The sequence below is a fragment of the Kryptolebias marmoratus genome, linkage group LG9 (genome assembly GCF_001649575.2).
Source record: "Kryptolebias marmoratus isolate JLee-2015 linkage group LG9, ASM164957v2, whole genome shotgun sequence".
Taxonomy (NCBI): Eukaryota; Metazoa; Chordata; class Actinopteri; order Cyprinodontiformes; family Rivulidae; genus Kryptolebias; species Kryptolebias marmoratus.
The window spans coordinates 27,502,948-27,515,478 of record NC_051438.1 but is presented as its reverse complement, the minus strand read 5'-3'; the positions used below and the strand labels follow the sequence as shown (position 1 = coordinate 27,515,478).

At 41.9% G+C, this 12,531-nt stretch overlaps 1 protein-coding gene across 1 annotated transcript in view; it reads right to left on the bottom strand.

The window, feature by feature from the left end:
• Positions 1 to 242: 242 nt before the first annotated feature.
• The window catches only part of spata5 (spermatogenesis associated 5), a 116,936-nt gene continuing 104,647 nt past the window's right edge, over positions 243 to 12,531 (bottom strand). The window contains exon 17 of the mRNA XM_017417402.2: positions 243 to 1,026. Within this exon, the coding sequence (XP_017272891.1) occupies positions 847 to 1,026 (180 nt within the window). The 3' untranslated portion in view covers positions 243 to 846. The remainder of the gene's footprint in view (positions 1,027 to 12,531) is intronic.

The following is a 12,531-nucleotide window of genomic DNA, read 5'->3' as shown; positions in this document are numbered from 1 at the left end:
CGCTACACAAACCCACAAAGAAGAGACTAGACCGCAGAAACGGTGGCGAATCACTTTAGAAACAATAAATATTGGGTTAAAGTTGCGGGAAAGTTGCGGTGTTTTGGGCAAAGTTGCAAAAAGTTGCGATTTCGCGGGGTTTGCTTGATTTTGCGTTAATAGCTGCGATCGCAACATCGCAAAATCCTGGAGGGTCTGTTTTATTTTATTATCCCGTACAGGAGGAATAAGAGAAGGAGAGGTTGAAATCTTTGGGTTTTATTGCATTCGGGTCTTTAACAGCTTTTAGAAACAGAAACAAAATCGACTCCACGATCAGATGCATGTCGCCCGCCGGAGGAACAAACATGCAGCAGAGCTCAGAGTTCGTGTTGTGAACCACTCTCAGCTACCACCACACCGAATTTCATCTCGGTATCTGTAAAACTGACCGAGTTAGAGGTTGCTTATCTGTGGCGGCCATCTTAAATTAAGTTGATGTTGTAGATGTCCATCCAGTGATTAACGTCCGTCCAGCAGATCAGGAGATATTTTGCTAACACAATTGATACAAAGCTCTTTAAAGCTAAAGAAATAAGACAAAATGTGGGTTAAATCTGTAGATGTGCTCATGAAACTGAGCTACAACCAGAGCAGATGTAAAAACTACAAAAACGTAGATTTTATTTACTTTTCAAGCAGCCATCCCTGCTGTAAGCTTTTAAACATCAGCGTGACATGTTGTTGTTTTCTTCACTGTGGAAAAGATCTCGGCGCAGCCTCGGTGGGACGGGAGTTCTGCCGCGGCCCGGCCGTAAACCGTTCTGCGTGAGAAGGTCAGCGGCTGATGGAGAGTTCACGGCGTGGTCAGAAGAAGCCCAGGCCGCTGTGCTGCTGCTGATAGCTGAGGTATGAGCGGACGAGCGAGTCGGGGATCCGGGGCCTCACGGCTTCCAGGGCCCGTTGAAAGTGTCCCGCCTGGATGTGCTGAGCTTTGATGTCCTCCTGCAGGGCCAGGAGGGCCGCCTCTCTGCATACTGCCGTTATCTGCGACAGGAAACAGACACAGACGTGATCACACAAACAGAGAAAACAGCCTTTTCCTGCTTTTTATTTGTCTCTCTGTTTCTAGTCATTCATGTCCGAACATTCAGCTCCTAAAGGAGATCAGAGCTTTTACTTTTGTGACGTTTATAATTTTTAATATTTTACTTTATTTTCCCCACAGAAATACATACATTAAAAAACTTTTATTTTGAAATTTGCTTCAGCATATTGTCTCTGTTCTTGTCTTCTTATTGGCTAGCTTTTTGCTACTTTTATTTTTTATCTAGCCTTTCACTACTTTTAGCTTCTAGATAGTCTTGTTATTTTTAGCTCCCATTTGCTCCTTTAACTTAGCTAAACTTTTTTTGCTTTTAGTTAGCATTTTGCAAGTTTTAGTCTTTAGATAGCTTATGCTACGTGTAGCTTTTAGCCATCCTTTTGCTACTTTTATTTTTTATCTAGCCTTTCACTACTTTTAGCTTCTACTCAACCTTTTGCTACATTTAGCTTCTAGATAGTCTTGTTATTTTTAGCTAGCATTTTGCAAGTTTCAGTTTTTTGCTAGCTTATGCTACGTGTAGCTTTTAGCCATCCTTTTCCTACTTTTAACCAGCCTTTGCTACATTTAGCTTCTAGCTTCTTTTATTTTCTATCTAGCTTTTCACTACTTTTAGCTTCTAGTCAACCTTTTGCTACATCTAGCTCTTAGCTAGCTGTTTGCTACTTTTAGCTTCTAGCTTGCTTTTTGCTACTTTTATTTTTTTTAGCCTTTCATTACTTTTAGCTTCTAGATAGTCTTGTTATTTTTAGCTCCCATTTGCTCCTTTAACTTAGCTAAACTTTTTATGCTTTTAATTAGCATTTTGCAAGTTTTAGTCCTTAGATAGCTTATGCTACGTGTAGCTTTTAGCCATCCTTTTGCTACTTTTATTTTTTTATCTAGCCTTTCACTACTTTTAGCTTCTAGTCAACTTTTTGCTACATTTAGCTCTTAGCTAGCTGTTTGCTACTTTTAGCTTCTAGCTTGCTTTTTGCTACTTTTATTTTTTATTTAGCCTTTCGCTACTTTTAGCTTTTAATTTGAGTTGTTAGTTTTAGCTAGCATTTTGCTAATTTAAGCTTTTAGCCAGCCTTATGCAACTTTTAGCTTTTAGTCAACCTTTTGCTACATTTAGCTCTTAGCTAGCTGTTTGCTACTTTTAGCTATTTTCTGCTTTTCTCTTAGCTGTATCAGCCGAGTCCTTCAGTGCTCTGTGTTCACGTCTACCCTTTCACCTAAAGAATTTAATATTTGTATTTAAACAGTTTATGAATTTATTTAAATGTAATTAATTATTTTAAAGGTCAAACTGTTTATTTGCTGCTTTAAAAAATAAAAGTGAAAAGTTGATTTTGCTTTGAGGTAAGATAAAAGTTTCGAATAAATCCGAGGAGTAATATGTTCTTAATTTTCTCATTATGTCCTTCATACATTAACCTCAGGAGGATTTGTGTAATAAACGGGTGAGAGCCTGTTGGAAAAGTACCACAGTGAATATTGTGTTTCAGTTAGTAACAGGATATTTAAGCACAACAGAAGCAGACAGAAAATGTTCGTTCCCACGCTGGGAAAACAGGCGAAGTGATGCTCCTCCGCCTCAGACGGGTCGAAACTTCGGTTTGGATTTAAAACAACAACGAAAAAATGAGCAGAAAACAGCAAAAACTGGTGCAGGAAGTCTCCATTCCTGTCAAATAAATGAATAAAACTCTGAGTCTGAAATGTGATCATAGAGTTTAATGAATAATAATAAAGAATAAACTTATTTCCGTGCAGACAGAAGCCCTCAGAATATGTTCTGCTACTCTCAGCTACTACCACCGAGTTTTAGTTCAGTAGCTGTAAAAAGTGACATTTATTTTGTTGACTAATCATCAGCTGCAGCGGCCATCTTGAATCAACTTAAAAACAAACAAACAATTTTTTTAAAAATGGTAAATAACGAGTCTCGCAGGTAGCGGCGTCATCCTGAACAGACGCAGGAAAAAACACGGCAGAAGGTGCCAATTGTTAGAACGCACGGGGAGGGAAACGAAGGAAGATGGCGGGGTCTGGCTCGTGGCACGCACAGTTCAGGACAGGTGTTCTGCAGATGTCAGGATGTGAGAGGCGCCCCCCCCTCCTTCTTCTGTTTGGAGCCAATGAGCAACACGACTCGGACAGGGTAAACACGCCGGGCCGGGTTCATTTCGTATGAGGGCTTCCCATCATTCAAGTCGTTTAGGCCTGTCAGTAATAATGATGCGAAACAATGAGGCCATGCATCCCTGCTGCCTGTTTACAAACGGAGCATGGAGGCGAGCGAGATTCCACATGTTGAACATTTAGAGAAGTCTCCAAGCAACATCCATAAACAGGAAGAGACAAACATCGCAGCGCAATCAAACAGTCAGCTGCGCTCGGAGGACTGATCGGCCTTAAAGTGCCTCAATCCTCACAGTCAAACCAGTAATTATTTGGTTGTTTGCTGCTGCATACCCCTCAGGTTTATGAAAGAAAAAAAAAAGAGAAAACACGCGGACAAACCCTTCCATTCATCCTGGCGGGGTTTACGAGCGGCTCTCTGAGGACGATCAACAAGTCAGTGTTTCCTGCTGAGTGTTTGGGCTTCGAAAAAAGCTGAAAGCCACAAAAGGCAAACAGGGCGAGCGAAGGAGCGGAGGAGCAAAGGAGCGGAGGAGCGTCTGCAGAGGTGAAGGCATTCGTTAACCACGACCCCGATACCCCTAAACACGCCACGACCAAAAAGGCGTTTGTGCAATGGAAAACTTCAAACAGGCAGAAATCAGACGAGTTTTTCTGCATTAGACTAAAGCACAGACCAAATAAATCGCAGATTTAAGCGTTACTGCAATGCAGGCTTTATTTTTCATTCCTTTCATAAATTATGTCAGCAGTCGCTTAAATATATGGGAAGCAGCGAGCTGATTGCAACGAAACCAGTGAGCGAGCGAGCTTCTGACGGTGGCGCCGAGCCAGCCGTAAAGGCAGGGCGAGCAAACAAAAACAGTCAGCATTAAGAGCCTCTCAGTCTGACGATGAAACTCGCTGACTCACAACGAAGCAAACGTCTGCTTCGGGAGAGGAGAGACACGTTTTGATGACGAAGCAAAAACTGAGCAAAGCAACTGAAGCTACGGATCAAGATCGTTTCAGGATTATAAGAATCTGGCAAAAATACAAAGAAAGGAGCGATTAATGAAGAGTTTTCCACTGTAAGCTCAGTCAGAACAAATAAACATCTTACCTGTTGCAGATGGCTCTTTGAACGACCTCAGATGAAAGACTGATGAGCTAATGGCTAGTCTGAGGGGACTAAAGTGGACCGCTCCAGTTTCTGGAGCTGATTTAAGTCACTAATCCTTTTTATGTGACTAGCCATTAGCTCGTCTGTCCGGTCAGAATTAAGCTCCATTTCTCTGAACTGAGGTCGTTCAAAGAGCTGTCCACAACAGGTAAGATATTTCTTGTTCATATTTACTGCACAGAACCTCATTTTATATATTTAAACAATTAATTTAAATGAAATACCCACAAATATCAACATTATAGTAGTATTTTTTCACTGTGAAGTACTTGGGGCTTCAGCATTTATGATGAAACTCTCAACAACAAAGCTCCATCTTATATTAAGGATTTTATTGTTCCATATTTACCTAACAGAGCACTCAGCTCTCAGGCTGCAGGTTTACTTGTGGTTCCTAGAGGTTCTGAAAGTAGACCAGGAGGCAGAGATTTCAGTTCTCAGGCTCCATCTTCCAGTTCCTGTCTGTGAGGCTGACATCCTGTCTGCTTTTAAGACTTTCCTGTCTGATAAATCCTATAGTCAGGGTTGGTTTGGGTTTCCTGAGCTCTCCTTTAGGATTTATCAGACAGGAAAGTCTTAAAAGCAGACAGGGTGTCAGCCTCAGGGACAGAAACTGGAATATGGAGCCTGAGAACTGAAAGTTCCTCCTCCTGTTCTACGTTTAGAACCTCCAGGAACCACAAGTAAACCTGCAGTCTGAGCCTACTGCAGCAGAACTATAGTTCGGGTTGGTTTGGGTTTCCTGAGCTCTCCTTTAGTTCTGCTGCTGGAGGACAAACTGTCCACATGTCCTCACTCTGCTGCTGTCTCGCTCTACTTTCCATGTTTGTATTTGCCTGTTTTTTTTTCTTTATTTTTCCTTCCATAGGAACCACACCTGGAGCAGCCTTTCTGTTTCTGAATGAACTTATTATTTACTGAGACGACTTTTGTTGCGAATCGGCGCTATATTAAAAAAAATAAAACCTGGATTGAACTGAACTAGTTTCTGCTTTAAAGCTGTTGTAGTGAGGCCCCGAAGGCTGGACTTTTTGGACAGTGGAGCCTTTTTAATGGGGTTAAGGAATGAGGCTGGGCACTTCCAGGGCTGATTTCTGCTCAGGGCTGCAGGCCATCACTGGCCCAGCCAATAGGAAGCCCCAACTCGAAACTCTGAACACAACAGCAGCCTTTATGCTCTGCTGGTCACCGGACTGCACTCTGCTCCCGAGTCCCAACTACGCCCTCCATCATGCCGCTCCGCTGCACACAGATAAACCAACTCTCAGCAGAGTCATTTACCGTGGTGCATCCAGCGCCGTGTGTTGCTGTCGTAAGAGAAAACATCAGCAAACATTTAACCAGAGAACATTTGAGGCTCTTGTAAATGGCAACAAAATACAGCAGAGGATAAAAAGAAAGAGAGTAATAAAAACAGGTCTGATATGAGTGGAACAAAAATTAGGACCGGCAGGAGGAACCTTACATCTGTAAGTGGAAATATGTTAAGATCCAAACAGGACCGGCGCTAAAAGAATCAGAATCACAGAAACCCGTCAAGTTAAGGTTCACAGGTGCATCATAAACAAGGAGATAAATGTATTTATCAGGAACTAAAAGCTGCACAGAAGAGCAGGTAAAGCAAACAGATGGATGGATGCTGATTCATTTGAACCTTTTGTGTTTTTATTGCTTTTCTGTGAATCCAAACTGACTCTGGTTCAGAAATAAATGAACGTGGACCTCCACACTCCAGCAGAACCACGGTGTGACGTGACAAATAAGCAGTAAAACAGCCACACAAATAAGAGTTTCTTCCCCAGGAGACAACCTGTTCGGCCCGACTGAAATAAACTCTTTTTAAGGTGCCTTCAGCTGCTGGCGGTGCATACCAGCGTTCTCGGGGTCAAATCTGTCTGGTGTAGTTTTCGCTTCCTCCTCCAACAACGGCTCTCAGTGAGCCTATCAGACGGCCTTAATGAAGGGCTTGTTAGCCGAGCTGCCGGCAGCAGATCCACTGAACCTGGAGTGTGTTTACTATCAATCCGCTCTTGTGTCTCCAGCGGGCTGCGTCCACTCCTCCCCTCCGCCTTCCAACACACAAACGGCCACATTTACAGGAGCGAGCCTCAACAACCCGAACCCCACCCTCCACGAGCCCTGCAAACACATCGCACGGTGCAAACAGCTCCCAGAAACACGTAAGACGCTGCGCATGCGCCACGCGTCAGGAAATCTGCATCCTGCAAAGTGTCGAGTAAACTCAAACCCTTGTTAAAATTCAGAAGCTGCAGCTTTTATCACTTAACTATCAGTCAGAAAAAATGAAACTAAAACATAAAACGACTCTTTTCAATACAAGTTCTTATTGTATAAATCACACGTGTCAAACTCAAGGCCCGCGGGCCAGATCAGGCCCTCTGTAACATTTAATCCGGCCCTCCAGTCTCTGATTCTTATTTTGCTTAAAAAATCTGAGCCTAATTAGTGAAGTTTTCTCTGACAGTGACTTAGAAGCCAACAATATATAGTTTTAATTTCTGTATGATCAGGTTTTTGTCTGTTTTAATGTTAAAAAATTCATTTAAAAGCTGAGTGAGGCGTAAGAAATGACAGCTAATGATGAGCTTTTTGAAGTTTGATCTATTTGTCTGTGTTCATTAAAGTCTGTTTGCTCTAAATTCTGTATAATCTGTAACTGGGAAAAGGTCATTGATATTTCTATATGAATGATTTGATAAAATACATCTAAAACTAATTAATTTATGTAATTTTTAATAAATATTGATCATGATTGGCCCTTGGCTAGGACCAAATTTTTAATTTTGGCCCCCTTGAGTCACTGGGTTTGACCCCCCTGGTATAAATGATCATGAAGAAGATAATTACTAACTGAACTGAGATTTTTGTAACTTTTACTAAATCTGACAGCAATAAAACGAAAATGAAAAAAGAAACAAATGTCTCAGATGCTCTTATGGTTGTGTTTTTAAACTTAAAGTATCATTTAGAGCATTTTTTATTGTCCAGTATTACCTTAAAATGCAGATTTTTTTTATTTTTTTTACAATGACTCGAAAGAAAAAGAAACAAAAGATTTAATTTTTCAAATTTAGGGACTGAAATATAAAACTTATGGAGTGTATACAAGCTCAAATAGTGCAGCCAGATATCCTATGTTTAATATAAATTACTTCTTCAAAAATCCTCCAAAACACACATCGATAAAACCATCTACACCCCCTTCACTTAAAAAAAAAAAAAGAAGGGAGACCTGCTGTATCCAATTTTCAGAGAGGAAATTAAAAAATACAAAAATCAAACGACACAGGGGGTGCAAAGCCCAAACACTTGAGCAGAAATAAAACGTGTCTGCAGTGTCACGCCTCGGCCAAGAGAAACAAGGCCCGGCCACAGCTCCATGTGAAACCCATTTAGGATTACAAGGCGCGAGCGAGAGGGGAGGTTAAAGAGAGGGAGGCGAGGTTAAGCACGGAGGGAGGAGCGTCACGAGCGGGGAACGGAAACATAAACGGCAGAGCCGAGCGTGGCTGAACGTGCGCACGCTCGTGCCCTCAGCGGATGACTTTGGAGTGATGACGAAACGGGAGAGCACGTGAGCTGGTCCTACCGCGTTCCGGCTCAAGAAACGGGAAGATATCTGATACTTTAATAACAACCTCACATGTTTTAAATCCTAACTTTAAGACATTTGTCTGAAATCAGACAGCGTGAGTTACATGTGCAGGCCTCAATGCAGACATTTTAAAAGCAAATTGGAAACAAACATTTTAAAATTAGGTTCATAAATTGTCCATTATTTAATTTAGAGCAAATAAACTCAGCTGTATTGTATCTGTTGTGAGGCCGATAAAACCGTCCGCCTCTCTGTCTGTAACTGCAGAAAAGTTGGAGGCAATATTTAAAGACGCCACTAATAACTTCACAGTTAATGAACCCTCATCACCTGCAGCTCGACCTGTTTAACTCATCTTTAATTTACTGTAGTCACTGAATTTTATTCTGATATAAGGCGTAAACTTGCTCAAAATGCCGTGAATGGAAACGTCTTGCCTAAAATCTCCTGAATAACCTCTGTTTGGAGCATACGGGCGTCGTCTCGTGAGACCCTGTGACCGTTTTTCTGTTTTGGAAAGGCCCATGTGGGACAGCACCTGCGCTGGGGCCACACAGTGTTATGATTATGTACGAGTGTTAGGTGGGGTACAGCTGGGCCTCATTTTCTGAGGCATATTTGTCCTCGGCTCTGCTTGGACTTCACAAAGGCAGGGATGACATATTTACCAAACATGCCCATAATGAAGTGACCCGGGGACAGTTTTGTAATGTAAATGTAGATAAAGACCCAGATGTGTTATATGCTCGTTTTAAAATGTGTTTTTTTTTGTACTTTTATCTTTTATAAAACATAATACACACAGTGGCAGAGTAAGTGTATTAAAAATGCAACAACGCTCTCGAAACTACAGATTATTCCTAACTTTAACATATTTAAATGAAAGTAATGGTGGGTTGCAACCAATTTAGACAAATATCATTTGTCTAAATCATGATAAATTATGAACAACATATGATATACCAACCAACCAACCAACCAACCAACCAATAACCAACTAATGAGTCAACCAACCAACGAGACAGCCAACCAACAACCAAAAATCACCCAATGAGTCACCAACCAACCGACCAACCAACCAACCAACGAGTCAACTAAAGAGCCAACCAACTCACCAACCAACCTTGTTTGTTTTGAAGGCTACAACAACAACAACATTAACGGCTCAGAGAAAGTTTTCTTGCCTAACCTTTATTTAGCAGGGTCAACTGAAATAACATCCCCCAAGTCAGGAACCAAAAGGCTTGTGGGAGGAAAAGTGTTAAAGCTCCACAGAGAGGCGTTAACAGCTCTTTTCTCACTGTCTTTGTTAAACTTTTGACTGTGTTTTCCATATCAGCTGTCTGATTTACTTTGGGACTGTCAGCAATCAACCATATAGAAAATAAAACACTTTTTATCAAGACTATACCATCTTCAGTGCTCATCATGCACATTCAACTGAAGCTAACATGTTTCTTTCTATTTTTTTAAAACTTCATCTCCATTTTTTCTTCAACAGGACTTGCTGATGGAGGATACCAGTCTTGTAAATTCTGTAATGTCACAATTACTCAAACAGCGACATGTTTGGTTGAAGCATTTTTTGTGCCTGTGTCCTTGGTGATAAAAATCTTTGCAACAACAAATACCAGGTCATAAATCAGACAGACAACACAAAGCCAGAGGAGGAACAGCCACAACCACAACAGGTGTTAAGAGGAAACCATTTGTCTTCCTGTAAGGGAGGTTTAACTTGTGTGTGTGTGTGCGTGTCATTATACAAGACCTTATTTGTGTTCAGACTCTTCTTATGGTTTTTAATTGGTGGAAGCATGCTTCTGCACAGCATGCATGTCTGCTCAGGCCGCTATTTAAAAAAAAAAAAGGTTTAACAACAATAAAAGAACTCCTCCTATATCAATTACCTGAATAATGAATGCACCGGCGCCTTATCACGTTACAGCTTAACAGTGTTTACAGCAAGCGGAGGAAATCTAATAAAAAGAAACATTAGGCATTAACAGATTGTTGATGCGCCTGATTTATACGTCCTGCACCCGAACAAACCTGCTCTCACAGGTGTGGAGAAAAGGGCAAAGAAAACATTTACGTCAGCGAGTTTGAACGGATGTCAGCCGTGCGTCTCAGACACCTGGGTTCGGACCAAACAGCTCGGAAAAAACCCCAGCCGCCATTGAAGTCATCCATGACTCCACATAAAGATTTTTTGCAGCTATGAACAACCTGGATGTTGCAACACGGTGAGATCTCGTGTGAGGGCGCGCAGCCTGAGAGTTGTCACCACCTCCAGAGCGTCAGCTTCCACTTCTGTGCTGCTTGACGCGGCCGCCCGGAGGAATCCTGTTTTTCTTTCCCCGTCTTTTTGTCAACAACTTGTCAGCGTCTGCCAAGAGCTCATTACCGCCGTGTTTTTGCACTTCGCCTCTCGGAGGTCACTCGTCAATCCGGCACCACGAGGGAGATCCGTGACATCCTTGTCTTTAGGTTGCCTCACATTGCTTTCATTTTTTCCACTTCTCACTTAAGTGTTTTCCAAAAAAATGTGATTATTATTTAAACTAAAACACGGTAGGTTATGCGGGGTAAACTTAGGCTAAGTAAAATATGTAATAAATGCAAATAAATAATAGTTTCAGTTGTCCTTCTGGTGCATTAAGCAATCCCTCCATTTTCCTAAAAGTTGCGATGAAAAGTTGTGATTTTTTTTTTTTACTAAAATCAATAAACAACCATAACTTTTATTATATAAACCAAAAATCCTTCCTAGTTTTGTAAGATAATTCCCAACAAACATTGACATTCTCAAAAGGTGCTTTATTTGAGAACTTTGATAGCTTCTAAACTGACATTCATGAGAATTTCTGGATTGTCCCTGGTCTGCAGCTCTCCTCACATGTTTTGCAGACACAAAGTGTTTGTCGATGCGTTTATGTTCCATGATTACACTGCAGGACGTGCAAAACAGCTGCAGCTGGGGAGGAAACTGGTTTGCTGAAATCTTTGTGGGCAAATGTGAAGCATTAGCGCACATTTTGGCTTCGGTCGCTGCTCCTGCACGCTCCCGGCATTCTGATGCTAACAGGAAGTGACGTCACGTGTCTTCTTCCTGAGTTATTTGGGGTTATTTTGTATTCCACGCTACACAAACCCACAAAGAAGAGACTAGACCGCAGAAACGGTGGAGAATCACTTTAGAAACAATAAATATTGGGTTAAAGTTGCAGCGTTTTGGGCAAAGTTGGAAAAAGTTGTGATTTCGTGGGGTTTGCTCGATTTTGCGTTAATAGTTGAGATTGCAACATCGCAAAATCCTGGAGGGTCTGATTAAGACAAGTCAATGAATTATCAATAAAACATGACAAAACAAGTAAAATTTACTGTAATTTAACGTTTCGATGACAGCGTGAGCACCAGGGGCTTCAACGATTCCTTCTAATGTTTATAAAAGTGAAAACATTTCTGCCCCGACAGCAACAACTGCATGTCGCAGCAAAATTTCTGGACGTGTGAAATTCAAATAGTTGAAAGCTGATAGGACCTCAGTTTTTCAACAAAGCTAGAACGAGGTCGGGGCAGACTTGGTTGATTTAACGGTGCAAGAATCCCCCCGGGTTTTTTTTTTTTGTTTCTTGTTAGGGCTTGAATCTAAACAGCAGAACACAGAGAAGCATCACAGTTTGTTCTCCTCACAACATCGTGGTTACAGCATCAAATGTTGCTTCTGTTCGGAGGAGTGATGGCAGAGGCGAGGAACGACAGCCGGGAGCGATTTTCTCGCCCGAGTGTTCAGGATGGAGTCGTGGTGGGAGGGGTTGGTGGGAAGGCGGGGTCACTCCAGGCAGGTGATTTTAACGAGCTGACAACAACGCGTCCTTCTGAGTGACACCCCCAGCCCCCCTGCTCCTCAGCCAGCCTCCATTTTCCTTCTAACAAGCATGTAATAAAAGCCGAATCCTTCAGTTAATCACTCTGAAGACTGAACTCTTCGGATCATCTACCTCGATATGAACGCCCTCCACGTCTGTCTTCGAAACGAGGCCGCAGTGAAACAAACTCGTCAATAAAAAACAGAAAACAGACTTAATTTTTTTTCTCCTTTGAACCACTTAGACTGATCAGAGCAGACAAACAACAGAGACAGATCTATTTTTAGCTTTACGACCAGACTTCCTACAAAGTATTATTTAATTTCCAGGTTTATTTTTTGATGTTCAAGTATTAATGTATTAACCATTGCACCTGCAAAGCTGTACGAGAGTACACAACATCAGTTGGCAATGCAAAAAACTAAGATTGAAATGATAAATTGTAGGCTTGGTGTTAACGACAACCTACGCATGGAACGGCGAACTCATGACCCGGCTGATGCCTGGGGATCAGTGCCTCCAAATCCGAGGCCATGGTCTTGAGCCGGAAAAGGGTAGAGTGCCTTCTCCGGGTCGGGGAAGATGTCCTGCCCCAAGTGGAGGAGTTTAAGTATCTCGGGGTCTTGTGGAGCAGGAGATCGACAGGCGGATTGGTGCAGCGTCTGCAGTGAAG